At 39.7% G+C, this 20,430-nt stretch overlaps 2 protein-coding genes across 9 annotated transcripts in view; one reads left to right on the top strand and one right to left on the bottom strand.

Moving 5' to 3' along the window:
* LOC118403314 (angiotensin-converting enzyme-like) overlaps positions 1-9,544 on the top strand; it is an 18,941-nt gene extending 9,397 nt beyond the window's left edge. For 5 of the 8 annotated variants that reach the window (XM_035802003.1, XM_035802006.1, XM_035802010.1 and 2 more), the window contains 13 exons: positions 398-483; positions 1,387-1,502; positions 1,923-2,012; positions 2,403-2,638; positions 2,764-2,961; positions 3,875-4,047; positions 4,738-4,841; positions 5,302-5,389; positions 6,331-6,472; positions 6,902-7,046; positions 7,391-7,489; positions 7,709-7,831; positions 8,416-9,544. In XM_035802003.1, the coding sequence (XP_035657896.1) occupies positions 398-483; positions 1,387-1,502; positions 1,923-2,012; positions 2,403-2,638; positions 2,764-2,961; positions 3,875-4,047; positions 4,738-4,841; positions 5,302-5,389; positions 6,331-6,472; positions 6,902-7,046; positions 7,391-7,489; positions 7,709-7,831; positions 8,416-8,575 (1,760 nt within the window). In that variant the 3' untranslated portion in view covers positions 8,576-9,544. Of the gene's footprint in view, positions 1-397; positions 484-1,386; positions 1,503-1,922; positions 2,013-2,402; positions 2,639-2,763; positions 2,962-3,874; positions 4,048-4,592; positions 4,688-4,737; positions 4,842-5,301; positions 5,390-5,839; positions 5,928-6,330; positions 6,473-6,901; positions 7,047-7,390; positions 7,490-7,708; positions 7,832-8,415 lie in introns of all 8 variants that reach the window. The other 3 variants (XM_035802008.1, XM_035802009.1, XM_035802007.1) reach the window with 3 other exon arrangements.
* LOC118403506 (angiotensin-converting enzyme-like) overlaps positions 8,902-20,430 on the bottom strand; it is a 20,984-nt gene continuing 9,455 nt past the window's right edge. Inside the window, exons 18-25 of the mRNA XM_035802231.1 lie at positions 19,611-19,834; positions 14,925-15,069; positions 14,291-14,392; positions 13,648-13,779; positions 12,968-13,146; positions 12,060-12,182; positions 11,208-11,324; positions 8,902-10,711 (exon numbers count right to left, since the gene is read on the bottom strand). Of these exons, the coding sequence (XP_035658124.1) occupies positions 10,629-10,711; positions 11,208-11,324; positions 12,060-12,182; positions 12,968-13,146; positions 13,648-13,779; positions 14,291-14,392; positions 14,925-15,069; positions 19,611-19,834 (1,105 nt within the window). The 3' untranslated portion in view covers positions 8,902-10,628. The remainder of the gene's footprint in view (positions 10,712-11,207; positions 11,325-12,059; positions 12,183-12,967; positions 13,147-13,647; positions 13,780-14,290; positions 14,393-14,924; positions 15,070-19,610; positions 19,835-20,430) is intronic.

Below are 20,430 nucleotides of genomic sequence, written 5' to 3' on the forward strand. Positions count from 1 at the left end.
TGTTCGTCAGAAAAACACTAGTATCCCATTTAACGTTACAATTTTCCCTTTGCTCGACAATCCATCCTGTACATAACTTTGTACATTTTCGGCGACGCCTCATGAGATACCCCTTTTAGCAGTAGCAATGCCTATGAACATTCATCGCTAGGCGAATGGAATACGAATATCAAAACGTATGAAAAACAACAATCTTTGACACTTATAAGCAATAAAACCGTCGCCATTGCAATAATTCTATTAACACACTTTTGTATATCTTTCAGAAGAGATTCAATAAACTGTTTCACTACGTACATAAATGAATTCTTCTCTATGACTCTATTTTCACTATAACTTTTTAATGATCATTTTGATGATTGTATGGAATACTTTCAAGAAATCGTTTCTCTTGCAGAGCTGAAAAGCACACCAGATGAGGAAAAGGCTATGAAGTGGCTGGAAGAATATAACGAGGAGCTTCGGCAGCGGCAGGCGAAATCTGTAAGTAAATGAATAAGGATCGATTATATTTACTGTATAACAATTTTAGCTTATTATGTAATAAGTGTTAACCTCTATTATGCAATAACGAAAATTTTACGGTTTGCTCTCCCAACATTAAACAGGTTTTGATAAACATTTTCATGTGTAGGTCATATGATACCAATCGTAAAATTTAATACGTATGTTGATTCAATACTAATACTAAATAAATATCATAGTCTTATAGTAGAGAATTGTTAAGGAATACACGTGAACACTTTGTGTTTTGTCTTTAAGTAATACTTGTACGTTTTGCATGATATTCTTATTACAAACGGAAAAAGAATAACACAAATCTAATTTAGAACGCACCGACACCGCGAATGTACCACAGCCCAGTGAGATAACCGTCACTATAACCAACAGTACTTTTCCCTAATACCTACCTACCTATCTAATCCTCATCGCTCCCTTTCATGGAGCATAAGGCACTGAAGAACTACCCCAGTCCTTCCTATCTTGGGCCATCCATCTAACTCAATGCCAGCCAGGCCTTTAATTTCGTGCTTCCTTCATCTCCCCTACTATGTAGTCCTTTTCCAGGTCCCTAGAGGCCTGCCTCTGTTTCGCTCTGTTTTCCTAAGGAGTCCATTTGAGGGAGACATTACTCTCCAAGCAAAGGTTGAGTCGCGTAGATATAGTAGTAGTCGGAAAAATTACACCGGCGCTCCTCTTGGAGAGTAGGAGTCATGAGGTGTCTGTTTTTGTGCATACGCAGAATGTGTCCCAACAATTTCCAGCGTCTGCGTCTTAATTCCTTTTCCCTTATAATCTCCCCTCAAATTTTGTTCTCGAAAGTTGTAACAAACTCCATGAAGATAAACCAATGAAGTTGCATTTCTTGAATGCTCACATATTCAGGCGGAAGCTAACTGGGCACAGTCAACTAACATCACTGACGAGAACGCAGCCAAAGTTGTGGACGTGACGATGGAGCTCACGAAGTGGTCTCTAAAAAAGATGGAGGAGGGAAAGAAGTAAGAAAATTTCAATATGTAACGTTAGTTCTCATTAATTCGTGGTGGTAAACTATATCCATTGTTTTTACAAACAGGGCATTTGGGGACACAAACTACAATACATCTTTGTATTTTGAAAATTTTCAGTTTGAAACCACCGTCTGTTGACCTAATATCCGTTTTTAAACACTCGGATATAGGTTACCCCGCGGATAAAGGTGAATTAGCGTTGGGGAAAAAGGAATGGTTAAAAATAACAACAAATTGTGTCATATTGTCAATTGTGTTTAATAGAAAGTATGGAGAAATGAATATGCAATACAAAGATAAGCAGAAAAGGAAATATATTTTATAATGTAGCGATGTAAGCTAATTGCAAGACTGGTATTATCTAAGTATGAACTAATTGTATAACCATAATATCTCGTGTGATTGCAGGTTCGATACATCCGGGTTCTCGGATGACGTCAAGCGCCAGTTTGGGATGATTACCAAGTCAGGAAGTTCAAGCGACGAGGAAAAAACACGGTACGTCATGTCACGTTATCTTTAATATGGACTATTATTTGCTTGCCGTTTGATTATGTATCCTTCTTCGTTGATTCTTATGATGCATTTAACTTCGCGTCTTCGGTAGGGAGAAAAATGGTGTATCCACGATGCAGTCAGCAATGAATTCGAAATAACCAGTCTCAAGTTCACTGTAAAATGGTTACCACAATAACTACGTGAACATGAAACCACCTCGAAAATTTTAAGTTTTACAGAAAAGTGTATCTTTTCACACCATACTCATTTGAATTTGGACGTAATCGTATAAAAAGTGCGACATTCTCTCCCTATCCCTTTAGCTTTGACTTTCTTTGTCGGGTCCATTGTCAAGGGCTTGCCTGATTGTATGTCTTTTTATATGTACAGGAAAGTAGCGGAGATAGGAACAGAACTTGAGAAGATCTACAGCACGAGCACCGCGTGTCTACCAAGCGGCACATGCCTGAAGCTGGACCCTGACCTGGAGGGGATACTAGCGAAGTCACGTGACTACGACCGTTTGACGTGGGCGTGGCTTAGCTGGCGAGATGCTGTTGGTCCACCAATGAAAGACAAGTACGCAGAGTGGGTGGCGCTGATGAACGAAGGAGCACAAGAAAATGGTACGTCATTCATCAATCAATCAATTAATCAATCATCCATCCATCCATTCGATGTACTAGTAGTAAGGTTATTGAGCTTGCCAGTAGTCGACAAGAAGTTGCAATATCTGTTCTGTTTTATCTAGGTTATGCCGATAAGGGCGTCATATGGCGGGGCGCTTACGAGATGCCTAACGACACTCTAGAGGAGATGGTGGACGGGGTTTGGGAGAAGGTGAAACCCCTGTACACCCAGCTCCACGCTTACGTCAGAAGGAAACTGTCTGAGACGTATGGAGAAGACAAGGTGCTAACAACAGGGCATATACCTGCGCACTTGTTTGGTACGATTTTTATTACCTTCATGAAAATTGGAGATATACATTTTAGGTGTATTTGTGTGTGTGTGTCTGTCTGGTTGTGTTGCCTCATATTTGTGGCCAGCATAACTTTAGATCCTCTGGATGGTTTGTAATGATATTTGGTATGTGGATAGATGTTGTTTAATTTTGCCCCCCCCCCCCCCCACACCAGGAGTGTGACCTTGGTACTGAAGCAGAACTTCGCTTTATCTACATATCTTTTGACCTGTAAATGCTATGGTCTTGTTCTTGTTTGAAGTCTACCAATCACTTGTTGTAATTGGAACACAGCTTTTGAGTATGGTCGAGAAAAAGAAACTACTACACGTTGTCCGAATCTGTGATATTCTTCATATTGAATGACCCATTGTTTTGGACACGTGACCAAGATAACACGTGACTTTAGTATTGGTTTAAAACTCCTAAAACATTTTACTTAGAAAGAGATAAACTTTTCATGCTCATCATCATAATAGTTTCACTATCCGCAATCTATTGGAATATGCGTTTACTCTACACTGTTGTGCAACGGTTTCATAATAACGGCTGGTGCATTTTCGCTGGGCTATGATTGACTGCCATGAAAATATTTTTTTCTCTTATTTCATCCATTGAATGCTGATCCTCCCTCCCTCTAACCCCGTGCCGTTACGTCACGTTATGCAGATAGAACACGTGACTCAGTAAGCAGTTCAGTTCAGTTCATCCTCATATGAGGTGCCATTAACGATGTCCGACCATGCATCTCTATCTCAGTGAGCAGTGGGTCATAAGTTGCAGAAAGTCTATGGCGCCCACCGTAAGATCATTTTACGATCGATGGTGATTGAATTATTTCTTGGTTTGGCAATTATTTTGAATCTAAAACGATATGTTTTGTTGTATTTATCTTTAGGAAACATGTGGGCTCAGCAGTGGAACAACATTTACGACATCGTCGTGCCGTTTCCGGATCAACCGGCAATCGACGTCAGCGACACCATGGTAGAACAAGGATACGACCCACTGCGCATGTTCAAAACTGCGGAGGCGTTCTTCGTGTCCATTGGTCTACGTCCCATGCCTCAGGTATGTATGATGGACAGTAAACAAGTCACAGTAAATTGCTCTAAACTAAGGCCTTTTCTTAATTAAACGACGCAACAATGCATACCGGTAGATTCGAAGTTTCAATACATTATTGACGCTTTCGGAAGAAATGAGTATAATGCATGCCCTTCATTGCTTAATATGCAACAGTTATAAAAGTGTAAAACAGACAAGAAAGACTTTTGAAAAAATGCCATTCATAATATATTAGCCCCTGTGGTTTCGCTCAAAACATAAGATTGAGGCCCTTTTCAGCGCATCTGTCGGTCATATGAACTTTGCAATTAAAAATCGGGAGAAAGGTGGGAAACTGTTATTTTTATTTGTATACATCTTTATTAAGTCGATTCTGTCTAATAAAAGTATAAAACAGTGAAAGAAAGACCAGTAAACGTATCATTTCTTGCCTTGAAAAGCTACATATCCATTCTAGACTTAGAATTCATAATGAGGGTAAAGTAGCTAGATTTGAGCACTACCTTGACAAGCGAACTCTCCAAACAGTCCATTGACATCCTATCCAGGTGTTCTGGGACAAAAGCATGATCGTCCGGCCAGTAGACAGAGAAGTGGTGTGCCACGCCTCCGCAGAGGACTTCTATCACGACAGCGACGTCAGGTAAAGGAGAACATATTTAATATGTCTAACGTCATGAATCTATGTTGCAGACATTTTGGGACAAGAGTATGATAACTCGACCTGATGACAGGGAAGTTGTTTGCCACGGCTCGGCCTGGGATTTCTACCACCTGCCCGGCGACACTGACGTCAGGTGGGAAGGGTTTGACTCTAAACTTTAAAAAACCGCAGTCCAGGGAATGCGGTTTTGAACTACATTGTATATATTAAGCCATTGCTTATTTTAGCTATTTCAGATTTTGACGAAATCTCCTTTGTAGGTGGAACACGTCTCGCACAATTAACGCTTCATCTTTATTCGTGGGTTTACATTTGTCCGTCGTTTAAAAACAGGTCATTTAGGGATATCAAGTAGACGGAAAGTACAAATATTTCAGTTAGATTTGACAACAGATATAGGCTTCCACAAAATTTGAAGAAAAAAATGCAGTTTGATATACTAGTAACAATGGATATAGGTTATCCTGCATATGAAGGTAAATTAGCGTTACATGGCAGACAGAAATGTCTGCTAAAAGCTTTAACAGGACTGAAGTGGACTGCCATTTCTCGCAAGATGTCGCGAGATTATTGATCTTATGTGAATTTTACAGAATAAAGATGTGCACAAAGGTGAACCAGGAGGACCTACAGACCATACACCACGAGATGGGGCACGTCGAATATTACCTGACATACGAGGTACACCGTCATATAACACACAAATGTACAGAAAAGGACTAGGCTTGAGAGACACAGTGAAAAACGACCAGCAGTGTGGGCTAGCTACATCATTCACATGCACACTAACACCCACACTGACTCAAAAACAACTGAAGCATTCCTTGTAAAGAAATTTTAAAACTGCATTCCCGGTAACACAATTTGGAAAGAGACCACAATTAGACCAATATTTGACGGGACCACAAATAGACTAATATTCGACGTGCTACATCAAGACTCGCCTGTTACAAAACTGATCTAACCAGGCAAGAATTCTCCTTCCTTTTTCCTGTGACGGTGCAAAAAGCTGTTTTATATCCTGATGGTAAGTTTTGAAATTGCAGGTCCCGACCGTGTCCAGAGTTACTCAGTAAAAACAATTTGAAAATACATCTCGATCTTACAAACCTCCCCTTGTGTGTTCCGCAGAATCAAAATGTGCACGAAGGTAAATCAAGAAGACCTGCAGACGATCCATCATGAAATGGGACATATTGAATATTTCCTAACATATGAGGTAACGTTGACGAGAATTTCACATTTATGACAAATTTCTGGTCACAGAATTATAATCATACAATTAAGAATCACTTTTCACATTACACAAATCTGAGTAGTATTTCCCTATAACAGAGCTGAAGGAGCCGTTCATTTGATGGTCCACCACTTTCTCTCAAGCCTATCCGCTTCTAAGTGCTTGTATTAGAACATTTAAGATCACAATTAAGGATTAATTTATTGATTTGATTATGTCTTTGAGTGACTAAGCATTCTACACATCTAGCACTTGCATCTATTACATCTATTCCATATTACGTGTATTAGTACAAATGTAATTGCAATTTTTTGGTGAGAATTCACCTAGTAAGCTAAAATCAAAATGGCGGACGCATGACGTCACTGTTTCCTTTCGTTCCCAGGATCAGAAGACTCTGTACCGTGGCGGCGCGAACCCAGGGTTCCATGAGGCAGTGGGTGATACTATAGCATTGTCCGTGAATACTCCTGGTCATCTCAAGAAAATCGGACTGCTCCAAAATATTGAAGGCAACCAAGGTACCGGTAAGTATCAAGATCCCATATGAAAATCCCATATATGTATTTAAGTACCATATGAACATTGATCTAGAATAAATGTCTTTTTCTAACGTCAATCAATACTTGTCAAACAATACAGAAATGTTAACTTGGAAGTTCATCAGTGTTGGTAGAAGTCATTCTTGAACTAGTTTAACTGTAATACCCAACACAAAAATTGGACTCATGGAGACGGTTGGCACCATAGACTTCCTGCAACTAATGATCCACTGCTCACTGTGTCACGTGTTCTATCTGTATAACAGGACGTCACGGTAGCAGTGAATTGTTAATTCCTGGACAAAGATTGGTGCCGTTCAGTCGAAAATTTGTGCGAGCCCAATTTTTGTGTTGGATATTACAATTAAACTAGTTCAAGAACTGTTGGTTACATTTTTGACGTGGAATTTGCAGAATTTCAAATCAACGAACTACTGAAGATGGCTCTGTCGAAAGTTGCCTTCCTGCCATTTGGGCTGTTGATTGACAAGTGGAGATGGCGAGTTTTTAGCGGTGACATCACACCAGACAAGTTCAACACAGAGTGGTGGAATTTACGGTAAGGGGCATCAAACTTTAATGAACACTCAATTTACATGTATAATAACAAATCAAAAATGTGTATTGCATCACGGCACTGATGGGTTGATAGGTTAGAGAGAAACACCAAAAGTCAGAACTTTCTAGCCCTTACAGGCTTCGTAAGAGCCACAGGCTAGTTGGTCAGCCCTGGCTGTGTGGGCCAAACCAAAAGATAAAACTTTCATAATTAACACATGTTACTGGACGGTTCCTAGTGGAATTCCTGGCATAAGGGATATGATGTCAGTAATCTAGAGCCCATATTAACATGCTTTATGGCTTGCATCGTCAAATTTAACGTTTCGTTTTGTTTATTCTCAGAATGAAGTACCAGGGTATCAAACCACCGGTAGAGAGGACGGACGAGGATTTTGATCCAGGGGCAAAATACCACATCCCCTCTGGAACCCCCTATATCAGGTGAGACCACGTGATGGTCACATGATTGTCACGTGATCACGTGATGGCTACATGATTGTCACCTGATCACCGCGTGACTTTTCACATTTTCATTCATGCCATTCGCTATTGCACCTTTGTCTTTTGTTTCAGCAAGGGCTATACATTGCTTGTTTTTTTATTATACACTGACGTTAATCGTGAACCAACCAGTATCCTGCTTCCCTACTTTCTCCACAGGTATTTTTTCAGCTTCGTCGCCCAGTTCCAATTCCAACAGGCGCTTTGTGAGGAGGCGGGGCATGACGGTCCTCTACACACGTGCGACATCTACCAATCCAAGAAAGCTGGCGCCAAGTTAAAGTAAACATTCTTCGTTTCTTCATTTTTAACTCTTTTAGTATAATCTGACCAATAGTGTTCTCTATTGTATGTCGTTTTCGTTTTTTTTACAGTTTTGTGTAGCATTGAAATTAATGTCAAAATTCCCAAAAAATTATGTTGGCACTACTGTATTTTAACCAGCTATTTGATATAAGACATAAAGAACTTTATGGTTTAGTGTCAATTGAAATAGTTTCTTTTTCTCTTTTGATATATCATTTCTGATATGACGTATGCCACAACAGCTATAATTATGTTACTGAAATATTTCCTCAATAGTCCTTTTCCACGAAACAAACAAACTTGCATGCAGTTGATGTTGGCATGTCAAATTCAAGCGCCAGGATCAGCCTCGTTGTCGATTTTTTCGTGAGATCTCCACGGTGCCGGTACGAGATTCAAAGAGACTTTTATTTGGAAAGTGGACTAATGAATTTTTGAGTGCTTGTTGAAGATTCTACATTCAAAACTCGACCTTTCCCAATCTGTGTGTTCCCAGTGTGTTTTAAGTGTGTGGATAGTTATACTATGTTTTGATTTAATGATTTTGATTTTCCTTACAGAAATATGCTGAGTATGGGAGAGAGCAAACCGTGGCCAGAAGCCATGAAGGCGATCACCGGACAGGATAAGCTCGACCCATCCGCCATCTTGAAATACTTCGAACCGCTTGAAAAATGGCTGCGTGAGCAAAACAAAAACGAAGAGTTGGGATGGGAATAGGTGGTAGGTGACAAGCTAGATGGGAAGCTAGGACTCTTCTAGAATACACGAATAAAAGAAGGTGACTTGAGCTTTTGATAGGAATTTTCTGTATCAGACGTCTTAAGAGAAGCAATAAACAGTGCAAAACCAAATCACCGGGAATAAGGAGGGGGTAAGGTTATCATAACGTACATTCAATTTTATATCCGTTTACAAAAGTGAAGATTGGAATAGACTTCAGGAAAACATCAATGTGTTTGAGCTTTTTACTCGTGGTCCGTGCCACAGTTTGCCGCGTCATAATCCTGTCACAATAGTTACGCATGGCTGTTAAGTCTGTACTTACACAAGAATGTCCAAATGTGCTTCTCATGATCATTGTATTAAGTCATAAAGACGTACAACGACAGTCAGTGGAATTGTTTTAATTGAAGGACAAGGTGCAGTAGGCCTAGATATAATAACATGTTTATTTACGCTTATTTGGGACTTGGTCGGGGTCAAACGACTTGTATGTCTTCCATGAAAATAAGTGTCACTCAAATCACATATATGATTTATATTCGTGAACGTGATACAAAAGTTCGTCTACTTAACAGCATACTTGTAACATATGTTTTATCCTTTGCAATTGTAGTAATCGTTGGGTTTTCAATGGGGGATATGTGTGAAAAAAATGAATAGTGCATTGTGGTTCTTATTATCTATGATTTATTTAGTCTGCTACAGCTTACCGCTCAAATATATGACTATCATACCAAACTTACACTGGAAAACAGAAAGAAACGTACGAGATTTCCGTCATCAGCTAGAGTCTAGTTTGTTTTCTTGACAGTGATGTTGCAATTGACTTCTTGAAATCGTACTTACTAGCTTAAAGAGATGATCTATATTCCGCAATGGTAGCAACTAATGGCTTTCCAATATGTGGATAAATCATAGTACATTTTGGCAATATGATGATTTAATAAAAATCGAGATACTACAGCTGCTAGCCCTGCCTACATCTAACGGGGTGAATGAATATAATATTAGAAACAAAAGTGTTCAAGTCTAGCCACCAAGTTTTATTGGTAAATTTTCAACAACTTAATTTTGACCATTTTACATTTTGAAACGTATCTGTCTAGGCTAAAGGGCTGGTCTATAAATGTACCAATACAGTAGAAGCCAGTTGATTGCACAACGGATAACTGCACACTTCTGTTAATTGCACGGAATCCCAAAGCCCCGTAGTGATGCGGTCCAGCTGAATAACTTCGTTTTGTTGCACCATCTGGATAATTTGAATGTGCTGGCAAATGGGGATCCGGAGTGCAATTAAGCGTCTTCTACTGTACTAGAAAGAAGGCTAAATTACACAAATAAAGTTACGATAAGGGCAGATCTTAAAGTTGTGATTCCAGAATGAACTATTTTGGGACACTGACGCATCCTTTCTCTCGTTGTATTTGTGATCGGTTGAAAATGAAGACAACAAAACAAATAAAATGCATCCCCAAAAAAGAATGATGACATCAAATATCATTATACTAATATGTCCGGACTCAGTTCAAACCTTCATGGCCCCATAACTCATGCTTACATTATAGAATTGATAAATTGTTCTGGGATATCGTCATGCAAATATATCACTATAATAATGCACAGTTATTAACGATTGTCAAGAATATTGTACACCGGCTTTACCTAATGAAAAAAAATTAAATCATGAAAGGCTATAAGAAGTAACTATTTAAAGTAATCCTGACTCACCACAAAAATCTAACTTAAAGTACATTTCTTCAAACTAGTTTGAACTCGAGAGAGAGGTTAGTTTTGCATATCTTTTCTGAACCAAAAGATGAATTATGATACCAGTAGTTTTATTAGTACAGTAGAAGCCTGTCAATTGCACAACGAATTAACGCACACTTCTGTTAACTGCATGGAATCACAAAATCCCAAACCGGTGTGGTTCAACTAGATAACTTCGCATTTTTGCACCAGTCGAATAATTGCACAGAATTCACTAGCAAAAAGGCCGTGCAATTAAGCGGCTTCTACTATGTGACAAGCCGAAATTACGTCTCTAATTCAGAATTGCGAGCAGAATGCAGACGACAGTTGAGATGAAGGTGGTCGCCATGGAAACGGTGACACTCTGTGCCGAAGCTGTAGATTTAAGATATCATTATTAATGGTACCAGTATTATGATACAAATTCGTAATCTTTGAAATTATTTTGATTTTAGAAGAAACTGTCATGGAAACCGTGCACTGTACGAATTGAACTATTGTTATTCAAGTTCACACAACCTTATATAAAACGTGTACTGAAAATATGGTAGCAAAGCCTTCGTCGAAATATATATCATCAAAATGAAGGTGACCACCTCAACTTAAAGAAGAAAATGTTTTGATTTTTTTTAGTTTTGATTTTTTTTAGTTTTGATTTTTTTTAGTTTTGATTTTGAAGAATGACAATGTAATGCGAATTGTACATATAAAAAACTTTCATCCACAAACACGTGAGCCGTTGACTGGAAATCACAATGAAATCCATTTACCGTAAAATGAGTTGATGGTATAGTTACAGTACAATGTGGGTACTCAAAGGACAGTGAATGACTGAAATGATAAACGAACGAACGAGTTTTTTTTTTCTTACCAGCGGGACAGTTCTTTTCATCGGAGTTGTCATCACAGTCGTTAACTCCGTCACAGCGGTCCCCTGGCCGGATGCACTTGGACCCGTCAGCACAGGTGAAGCCGCCGGCACAGTCATCTGGGAAAAGAATCACACATTCTTTCATATTGCAAGCTGACAAGCTTCCACTTTATGATTTTTTTAGTTTAGGCCTTTGCCTGTAATAAAATGATACAAGGGTTGCCCTAGAAAGCTTAGGTCCCATCTGGATAAAGGGACCCTGCCGGACAGTTCACGGACTGTTGTTTACACATACCCTGCGTGGCCCCGTGGGACACCTTGCGGCTTCTGAGGTATTTATGGGCCAGGCAAGGCACTGGGTTGATTTTATGTCAACTTTCAAATAGACTCGGGACCCGGTAACAAATAACCGCCGTGAACTACCCGTGGGGAACACCATGGGGTATCTGGCAGTCCACCGGGACAAATGTGTGGCTTCGGAGCCCAGTCGGGGCTACATCCCTGCACCCGTGCAATTGTGACCTAAGCCTAGGCAGACAATGGGTCAGGCGCCTGGCCATTCTATATCTGAAATATACCTTTCGTAGAAAATCAACAATTCTGAATGAAAAGATAAAACATCTGTGTTTAGTCTGTGTTGATGCTTTAGATATAGTTAGTATCATAATACGAGTGTGTATATTTAGCTTGTTTTGAGAAATCGTGCGTACACACGGCAGGATTCTAACTCGGGACCTCTTGGGCCGGAGCCAAACGCGCTGCCGATTGCGCCACGCGACCTCACGTGTTCATCTCAGTTCAGTAAATGAATGATTAACTGATGAATGTACGAACCAACGCGTTTTCTCTTACCGACAGTACAATACTGTTCATCGGAGTTATCAGCGCAGTCGTTAACTCCGTCACAGCGGTCCCCTGGCCGGATGCACTTGGACCCGTCAGCACAGGTGAAGCCGTCGGTCGCCTCACAGTCATCTGCAGGGAAAAGGAAAACACATTCTTTCATAGCAAGCTGATATGCTGAATTATGCGACTCTAGGCCTTCATCATCATCATCATCGCGGGCTGCTTGCCCGGACCAAGTCCACCCTCTCCTTCCAGACTTCTCTGTCCCCCATAGCGTTCTTAAGGTCCTCAACCCGAAGCCCCACATCACGTGCAGTTGGTCAATGTATGTTAGCCTAGGCCTTAGCAATAAGAATAACACCACGGCTGTATAATAATCTCACAATGGGTTGGGCGCATGAGTTTTATATCTTAAACCTGCCATTCATAGAAAATATACAATGTTGGATGTAAAAAAGTACCTGTGTTTTATCCCTAAATCATTAACCTTTTAGAGAGGTTAAGAGAGTTGGCCGTCTGGGAAAATTCTACTCTAATAAAACTTTCTGATATGTATTCATGACATCCATTTGTCAAGAGAAGTAAATGTAATTTTCGAACAGTCTAAGCTCGTACAAATCTCATGAAATATAACTCTGTCCTCATAATGTAAAGAAAAGTTAATTTCTAATCATGATTTGTACTCATGGGGTGTCTGTGTGGCGCAACGGCTAGAGCGCTGGAATCAGAATCAGTAAGTCTTGAGTTCGGTACTCGCCATGCCCATGCCCCCATGACGGTGGATTGACGCCCACCAAGCCTCACGGCTAATCTGTCTAAAGGTGCCACAAAAAGCACGGATTTGGTGCTGCCAGTGTGACAACATCTGCACACTTGCCACTAAGACCCGCGCCCGTGATTTTTTTTGTACTCACAAAGAGGAGTCCAGCTTTCGTCCCAACCGGGTATCTCTCCCTGGTTCTGTTGCTCCAACCATGTGATGAGTGGTTGGAAGTAGTCCACGAGCGGCTGAGCAGACATCACCCTCTGTCCACCGGTGATCACCTCCATGGCTTCCGGCCACTCCTGACTGGATCCCATCTGGAGCAATCGGCTGTTGGAAATAGGTGGGTATCGTTACCATCCACAGAATTAGTTCGATAAAACGTTACCCAAACATCAATACGAGTCGAAGCATATGAATGGTAAACGATGTTTATCAGGTGGTCTAACCAAAAAGGAGTGCAAGGGGATTCTGAACTTTTTCAAATCCTTTCTATCATCTGAACTGTACTCACACTACCTGCCGCCCATGCGAGAGAACATCCAACAGTTGCCGAATTCATTCATCTATGAAACTGAACTTATAACGTTGTAATATTGACTGCTACAGAAATAATGCCATACATATCAGACATCACTAGGTTGATCAACAATTTCACGCTTTTCTTTAAATATTTGTTTGTCGATCATCTTGTACGTAGATTTTAAGATGTTGTAAAGTCTGACATCAATTCAGCTTTCTGGCTGCCATTGTTGGATGTCTAGACTATGTTTTCTCAATCAAAAAGAAAATTGCCATGAAGTTTTACAGGTATATGATGTCGAAACTCACGCCAATTTTTCCCCAGCGGCCGTCTTGTTGGGTCCTGCAGAGATGTCACACTTGTGCAGCGGACCGGTGTGTCCGGAAATATCGCACAGGGCCTTGTGGAACTGGAACTGAAGGATAAAGCTCACGAAGTACCTATAGCCAAAACAATTCAGATAAGCTTATGGTCTATCTCACGTGGTTTTGGTTTCAACTGTATTGTACGCTCTTATACTCCATATAGTATACTCCAGCTACTCCATAAATTATGATAGTTTTTTTGCAAATTCTTGACTGATTGCTAATTCCAGTTAACATGAATGGGGACAAACAAATAGTGTAGAACAGTATAGAATATGTCTGCTCTAATCTAAAGGCTAACATGTTGTATATACATAGACGTAATAGACTTAGTATGGATAGATAGATAGATAGATAGATACATAGATACATAGATACATGTAGATATATAGATTATCTAACGGAACACACATAGTATTCGTCATATGGGATCTTCATGGCACCATATATGTTTTGAACGCAACGCCTATAGGCTACAAAATCAGAAATGTGTTACAGGTTTAATGTGCTACTCAGGAATCATTTGAAAATGTTCACACCAAAAACATTACTGGCTTTGATACACTATAATCTACAAGAAGCAGACCTGATGTAAGGGGTGTTGCCAGGGATGTGGAATTTGCATCCAGGGTCAAAATCTTTGGCGTGGTTCCTCGGGACAGGTGGCACGATACCCTGGTAACGAGTCCTGGATGGAAAAATGCCTATTAATGTGCAGTAGTGGGATATTATTGGAACATTTGTAGCTCCTATTGTCTGTAAAAAAACGTATGAGAAACCATATACTGTCAAGAACTGGTAAGGATAGGTACAGTTACACCTGAGTTTCCATCACTCCTGACCTGTACGTGAATAAGGACCAAGGTTTGTCCTAGTACTGTTCTACAGAGTGATTATGGTCTGCGGTTCGACTTGTTTCCACCAGTCATTGTTATTTTTTTCCTAGGTCTGTGCAGGGAGGTTTAAACTACTCTCCAATCAAAGGTTGGTGGTAATAATCGTGACCTTATCCTTTCATCATTTTTTTTTGGTGGGAACACCGGTCGAAAAAAAATTGATGAAAGGAAAAGGTCAAGATTTTTCCCACTAACCTCTGCTTGGAGAATACTTTAACCTCCTTGGTCTGTGTGATTGTGTGATTCTGACCTGCGTTTCCACCACTCATGGTTGTATGTGAGTTAGAAGTTTGTCCTAGTTTTGTTAGACTGTGTGATTCTGACCTGAGTTTCCACCACTCCTGGTTGTAGGTTTCAGGGGTGACAGAGCCGTTGAAGACCGCCCATCTCCACTGGTCCATCAGATATCCGAACGGCAGGAAGGAAACCTTGTCCAGGGCCATACTCATCAAGAAGTTGATGTCAGACTCTGGATGAAGAGGATTAATCAGGTAGGTGACTTGCAATTGGTATGCGATTTTCAGGTTTTGGAATCTTCTTGTCAAAGAAAAAACAAACTCTACAGGAAGTATTTAAAGAACCCCACACCAACAACTTTACAAAAATACAAAACGTATAGAAATAAATTCAATGGTTTGATTCGCTCGTCTAAGAGGCAATATTATCAGGATAGGTTTACAACTGTGTCAAACGATATACGTAATACTTGGAAACTTATAAATGAACTACTTAACAGAAAAAAGGCAAGTCCTACCCTCCCTTCTAAGTTTATGGACGGAGAAGATGAGATAACAAATCAGCAGAACATAGTCAACAAATTTAATGATTTTTTTGTGAATATTGGCCCTTCTTTGGCAAAACAAATTGACAAAACTGACAATTCTCCCTTATCCTACCTGCAAAATGAATATCCAACCATCAGCTTGTTCGATGCCCCCAGCACAGCGGAAATTCTTGACATAATTCTTAATTTAAAAAATGCAGCACCTGGTAAAGATGAAATCCATGCCTCACTTTTGAAAAAGGTTGCATCAGAAATTGTAGAACCCATTACTTATGTCTTTAAAACTTCCATTGAAACCGGTAAAGTACCCTCTGACTTAAAAGTAGCCAAAGTTATTCCTCTTTACAAATCTGGAAATTCCTGTCTGTTTACAAATTATCGACCCATATCTATATTACCCGTATTTTCAAAAATCTTAGAAAAAGTAGTGTACAAAAGAATCTTAAAGCACCTAGATGACAATAATATTCTATATACACATCAATATGGCTTCCGGAAAAACTATTCTACTTATATGCCCCTTATACAACTCATAGAAAAAATTACATCAGCCCTGGAAAATAAAGAATTCACCATTGGAATATTCCTTGACCTATCCAAAGCGTTCGACACAGTTGATCACAACATTCTACTTGACAAACTCAACACATATGGTTTCAAAGGCTCTGTACTTAAATGGTTAAAAGATTATCTGTCAGAGAGAACGCAGTATGTTTCTAATAACAGTTTTGTCTCGTCCCAGAAATTTGTTACATGTGGTGTCCCGCAAGGCTCCATACTAGGACCTCTTTTATTTTTGATTTATGTAAACGACCTTCCCATGATATCAGACAAATTTTTCGCCTTAATATTTGCAGATGACACCAATCTTTTTATGTCACATAAAAATTTTGATACACTCATTTCAACAATTAACGATGAACTTTGCAAATTAAATCAGTGGTTTAAGTCAAATAAGTTATCCCTAAATATAGACAAAACAAATTTCATCATTTTCACAGGAAGAAATAAGAAATACAGTAAAGAAATGGCAAAGTTACACATAGATAATAAACCCATTAAACAGGTAAGCAACGCACGGTTTTTAGGAGTCGTTATAGATGAAAAACTCACGTGGAAGTTTCACATAGACATCATTTGTAAGAAAATTGCTAAGAATATTGGTATCATAAGAAAAGTCGCAAACTGCCTATCTCGTAAAATATTTATGACTCTTTACTACAGCTTGATATACCCCTACTTAACATACTGCAATAATCTGGGCTAGTACTTACACTACCTCACTAAAACCACTGCACCTACTACAAAAACGTTTTGTTAGAATTGCATCAAACGCCTCTTTTATAGCAAATTCAGCAACTTTTTTTCACAATCTGAAGATTTTGACAGTATACGACATAAACAAATTGCAGTCAGCCATTTTCGTCCATAAAGTTATTCACAATAATTCTTTCTTACCAGTCCTATATAAAGACATTTTTAAGTACAACGCAGATATTCACAATCACAGTACAAGGCAGCAAAACAGTCTTAGACCTATCAAAACAAAATCGAACCTAACACAATTTACTATAATGTTTAGAGGCCCATCCATATGGAACACTCTAAGTCTTTCCCCACGAAATTGTCAGTCCCTTTCCATTTTCAAGAAACGTATGAAAAACAACCTTATAGAGAAGCCAACTATTTACTCCTGATTTGTTTTTTTCCTTGTTTTTGATCATGTTATGCTCAATTATCATTTAGTATTATACCGTGTATTTGGTGCTTGTTTGCAGTCTTTGCACCCATTGTCTTGGTTATCTGTATTTGCTTTCATTTTGTTTTGCTAGCATGATTAATTGTATGATTTTGACTAACTTCTTTATGATCTGTTGATCATGTTTAGTTTTGTCTAATTTCAGTTTTTGATGTTAAGATTAATTGTAACGTTGTGTATGATCACTGAGTTATATTATTTTCACTTGGTTTATTATTGTTCGATGTATAATCTTCATGACCATTTAATTGTATCATGATTTGTATATTTTGATGGGGGGAGAGTTTGTATAAGCCACATGGCTTTTTTCTCCCCCCTTGCACGTTCTGTTGTATTCTATAATTTTCTGTATGTATCATTTTTTAAAGTGCAAAATAAACTCAATCAAACTCAATCAATCAAAAAGAACAGAGGGACACTCTCCGTCTCCTGCGTCTTGACTTCTCACAAGATTTCTAGACTCCTCATGCATAGAAAAGGTATAGAGAATGTATCGCCTAATTTGCATGTATAAATTTAAAGTGTGCAAGCGTCTCAGATCCAGTAATTACCTTACTCCTGATATTACACTATATCAGTACAAATACATCATCCCTGACATCCGCCCTGTGTAAAATATTGCTCTCATCTTTGGGCAGTCGCCCCGAAGGACTGTCTCCAACTATTGGGCCGCATTCAACTGAGAATTTGGCTATCAGTTGGAATCAAAACTAGACCCCCTCTCTCATAGGCAAAACGTTGCCTACCTGTCTTTCTATTCGTACTTTCGTGGCCATGCTCCCATGATCTTACACTACGTGTCCCTCCATTGACAGCCTTTGACTTTTCTGCCATACTTGATTTTTTTCTGTAACTCACATCGTTATACATGGTTGCACTGTTCAATTACCAATGTCAAAGTCCTTTTACAGCAACAGATTCTTTCGACATACAGTAGAAGCCGTTTAATTGCACAGCCTATTTGCCAGGGTATTTCGTGAAATTATCCGTATGGTGCAATAATGCGATGTTACCCAGCAGGACCGCACCGGTTTGGGATTTTGGGCTTTCGTGCAGTTAACAGAAGTGTGCGTAATCCGTTGTGCAATTTTTTTTTTTTTTTTTTTTTTTTACTTTGAGGTCACCGCAAAACAAGGCTCGTGGAGCCACTCAAGCGTTTTGGGTTACGTTACTGAATTGTGAAGAGAGATGTTTGTTTACCCTTAATTTGAACAGTTTCAGGCTGTACTCTGTGGGGAAGCAAGTCCGTGGAAGCTTATTCCATAGCGATGTTGTTCTAGGAAAAAAGCTCTGAGCGTGGAACTTCCTCCTGTTAGGTGGATTGTGGAGGAAAAAAGGATGATTTGTTTCCGTGGAAGTGGCTAAACGGGTTCTTGCTGTGAAGGTTCGTATTGAAGGCACAAGTGAATGAAGTTCTGCCGAGCATTTACCATGGAAGTACCGATAGAAAAGTGCTAGGCTAGCTACATCACGCCTTTGGGCCAATGGTTGTAGTGTGGCGAATAAGTCGCTGCCAACAATGTTCCTTAACCGTTTTTGTACTCTATTGAGGCAGGTCAGGGAGTTCTGGGAGGCTCCAGCCCAAATGTGACAACAATATTCCATTTGGGGCCTTATCTGACTTTTATAAAGATAAAGAATAGCAGAGGGGGTAAGATATTTTCTGGTTCGGTACAAAGAGCCCACCATTTTCCCAGCTTCCTTCGCAACGGATTGGATGTAACAATTCCACTTAAGATCAGGTGTAAATTTTAGGCCCAAGAGTCGCTCAAAGCATTGGGCTTCTTTAAGTAGAGTCCCACTCATTTGGACCGGTGGCAGGTTCGGATCGGATCTCTTATGATGGAACGAAAGAAGGTTTGTTTTTGAAGGGTTGAAGGTCACAAGCCACGTTTTGCCCCATTGAACTGTATGATCAAGGTCAGCAGAGAGATTAGCTGCAAGGGAGCGGTCATTACATCTCTTGGATGTGTGGCCAAATACTGACTGGCAATTAACTGGCATCTACTGTACTGCCAAAATATAGAGCTTTCTTGATGGCAACTGTTGTGAATCCCTTCCTTTACACAATCTACAAGCCTTCAGAACTAGGTGTTTACGGGTGTCTACTAGCATGATAATTTCTAACATCCATTTCATTAGTTCACTGCCATGAAGAGGTCAAATGGCCTTGCATTGAACAAACCCGTTAAAACATAACAACAACAGAACCGTAAATAACTTCATCAGGTTGGCAATTATTCAGAGACGAGGGGGAATACAAGCTGAGCCACGTTTTAGACGGCATTCTTTCTGCTGCAGCGCCACCTACATCGGCTATAAGTAGCAGCAAGAAGTAGTTTCCAGTCATTTTACCCTGATGATGGTGTCTGATAGACATAGAAACGTTGGAAGTACTCCTTAGTTGTGCCTAAAGAACCTTACTATATGACCAACAACAGAAGTAGATCTATGCTGTTGGGCCTACCATTGTCGTCTTCCACTGTGTCCAAGAGGCCGATGCTCTGTAGGTGTCTCGTAGTGGACACGGACAGTGCCAGCAGGTCTCCCACTGCTTCATGGAAACCCGGGTTTGCTCCACCCCGGAACGGGACGGGGTGATGCTTGTACTGTAGGAAGTACTCGATGTGCCCCATCTCGTGGTGGATGGTGACCAGGTCGATCATGTTGATGTTAGTGCACATCTTAATCCTGTATACAGACATAACGTTTGTTATCAATCAATCATTCGCAGGCATCATAGTCTTATGCATAGCTTAATCCTGTATCCAGACATAGCATTTGTCATTACTTTCAGAGAATCATGATTTGAAGCAAATCTAGTAACATTCATGACTATTTAAATCACTATCACCATCGAGCTGATAGGTCAGTGAGAGGAAACATTTAACATATCAGGGAATGTTTAAGACACTTAATTTTGGAAAAGGTTCTGTTATAATAGTGTTGATTCAGAACATTTACTGCGACAATAGAGAAGGAACATGCAACATCGAGTGAATATGAACATCTGGATCATTTGGCTGTTTGTTGGGAAGGAGGTGGGTGCTACCTTTACCATCTACACCATTGGTTCAATGAAGCGTTACTCATCAATTAAATCAAAGTAGATAGAAGGTAAACATTGTGCCTCAGATGCTATTAGCAACAAGGAGGTGTGCAAAAACAATTACAGTGATGGCTCTTCAAGTTCGACAGGTATATGATATAATGAAGCCATAGAATATGTCATTCTGTGGCTTCAACTCATACAGGTATAAGCTCAAAAAGATACTGTAAATGCAGAA

The sequence above is a fragment of the Branchiostoma floridae genome, chromosome 16 (genome assembly GCF_000003815.2).
Source record: "Branchiostoma floridae strain S238N-H82 chromosome 16, Bfl_VNyyK, whole genome shotgun sequence".
NCBI lineage: Eukaryota > Metazoa > Chordata > Leptocardii > Amphioxiformes > Branchiostomatidae > Branchiostoma > Branchiostoma floridae.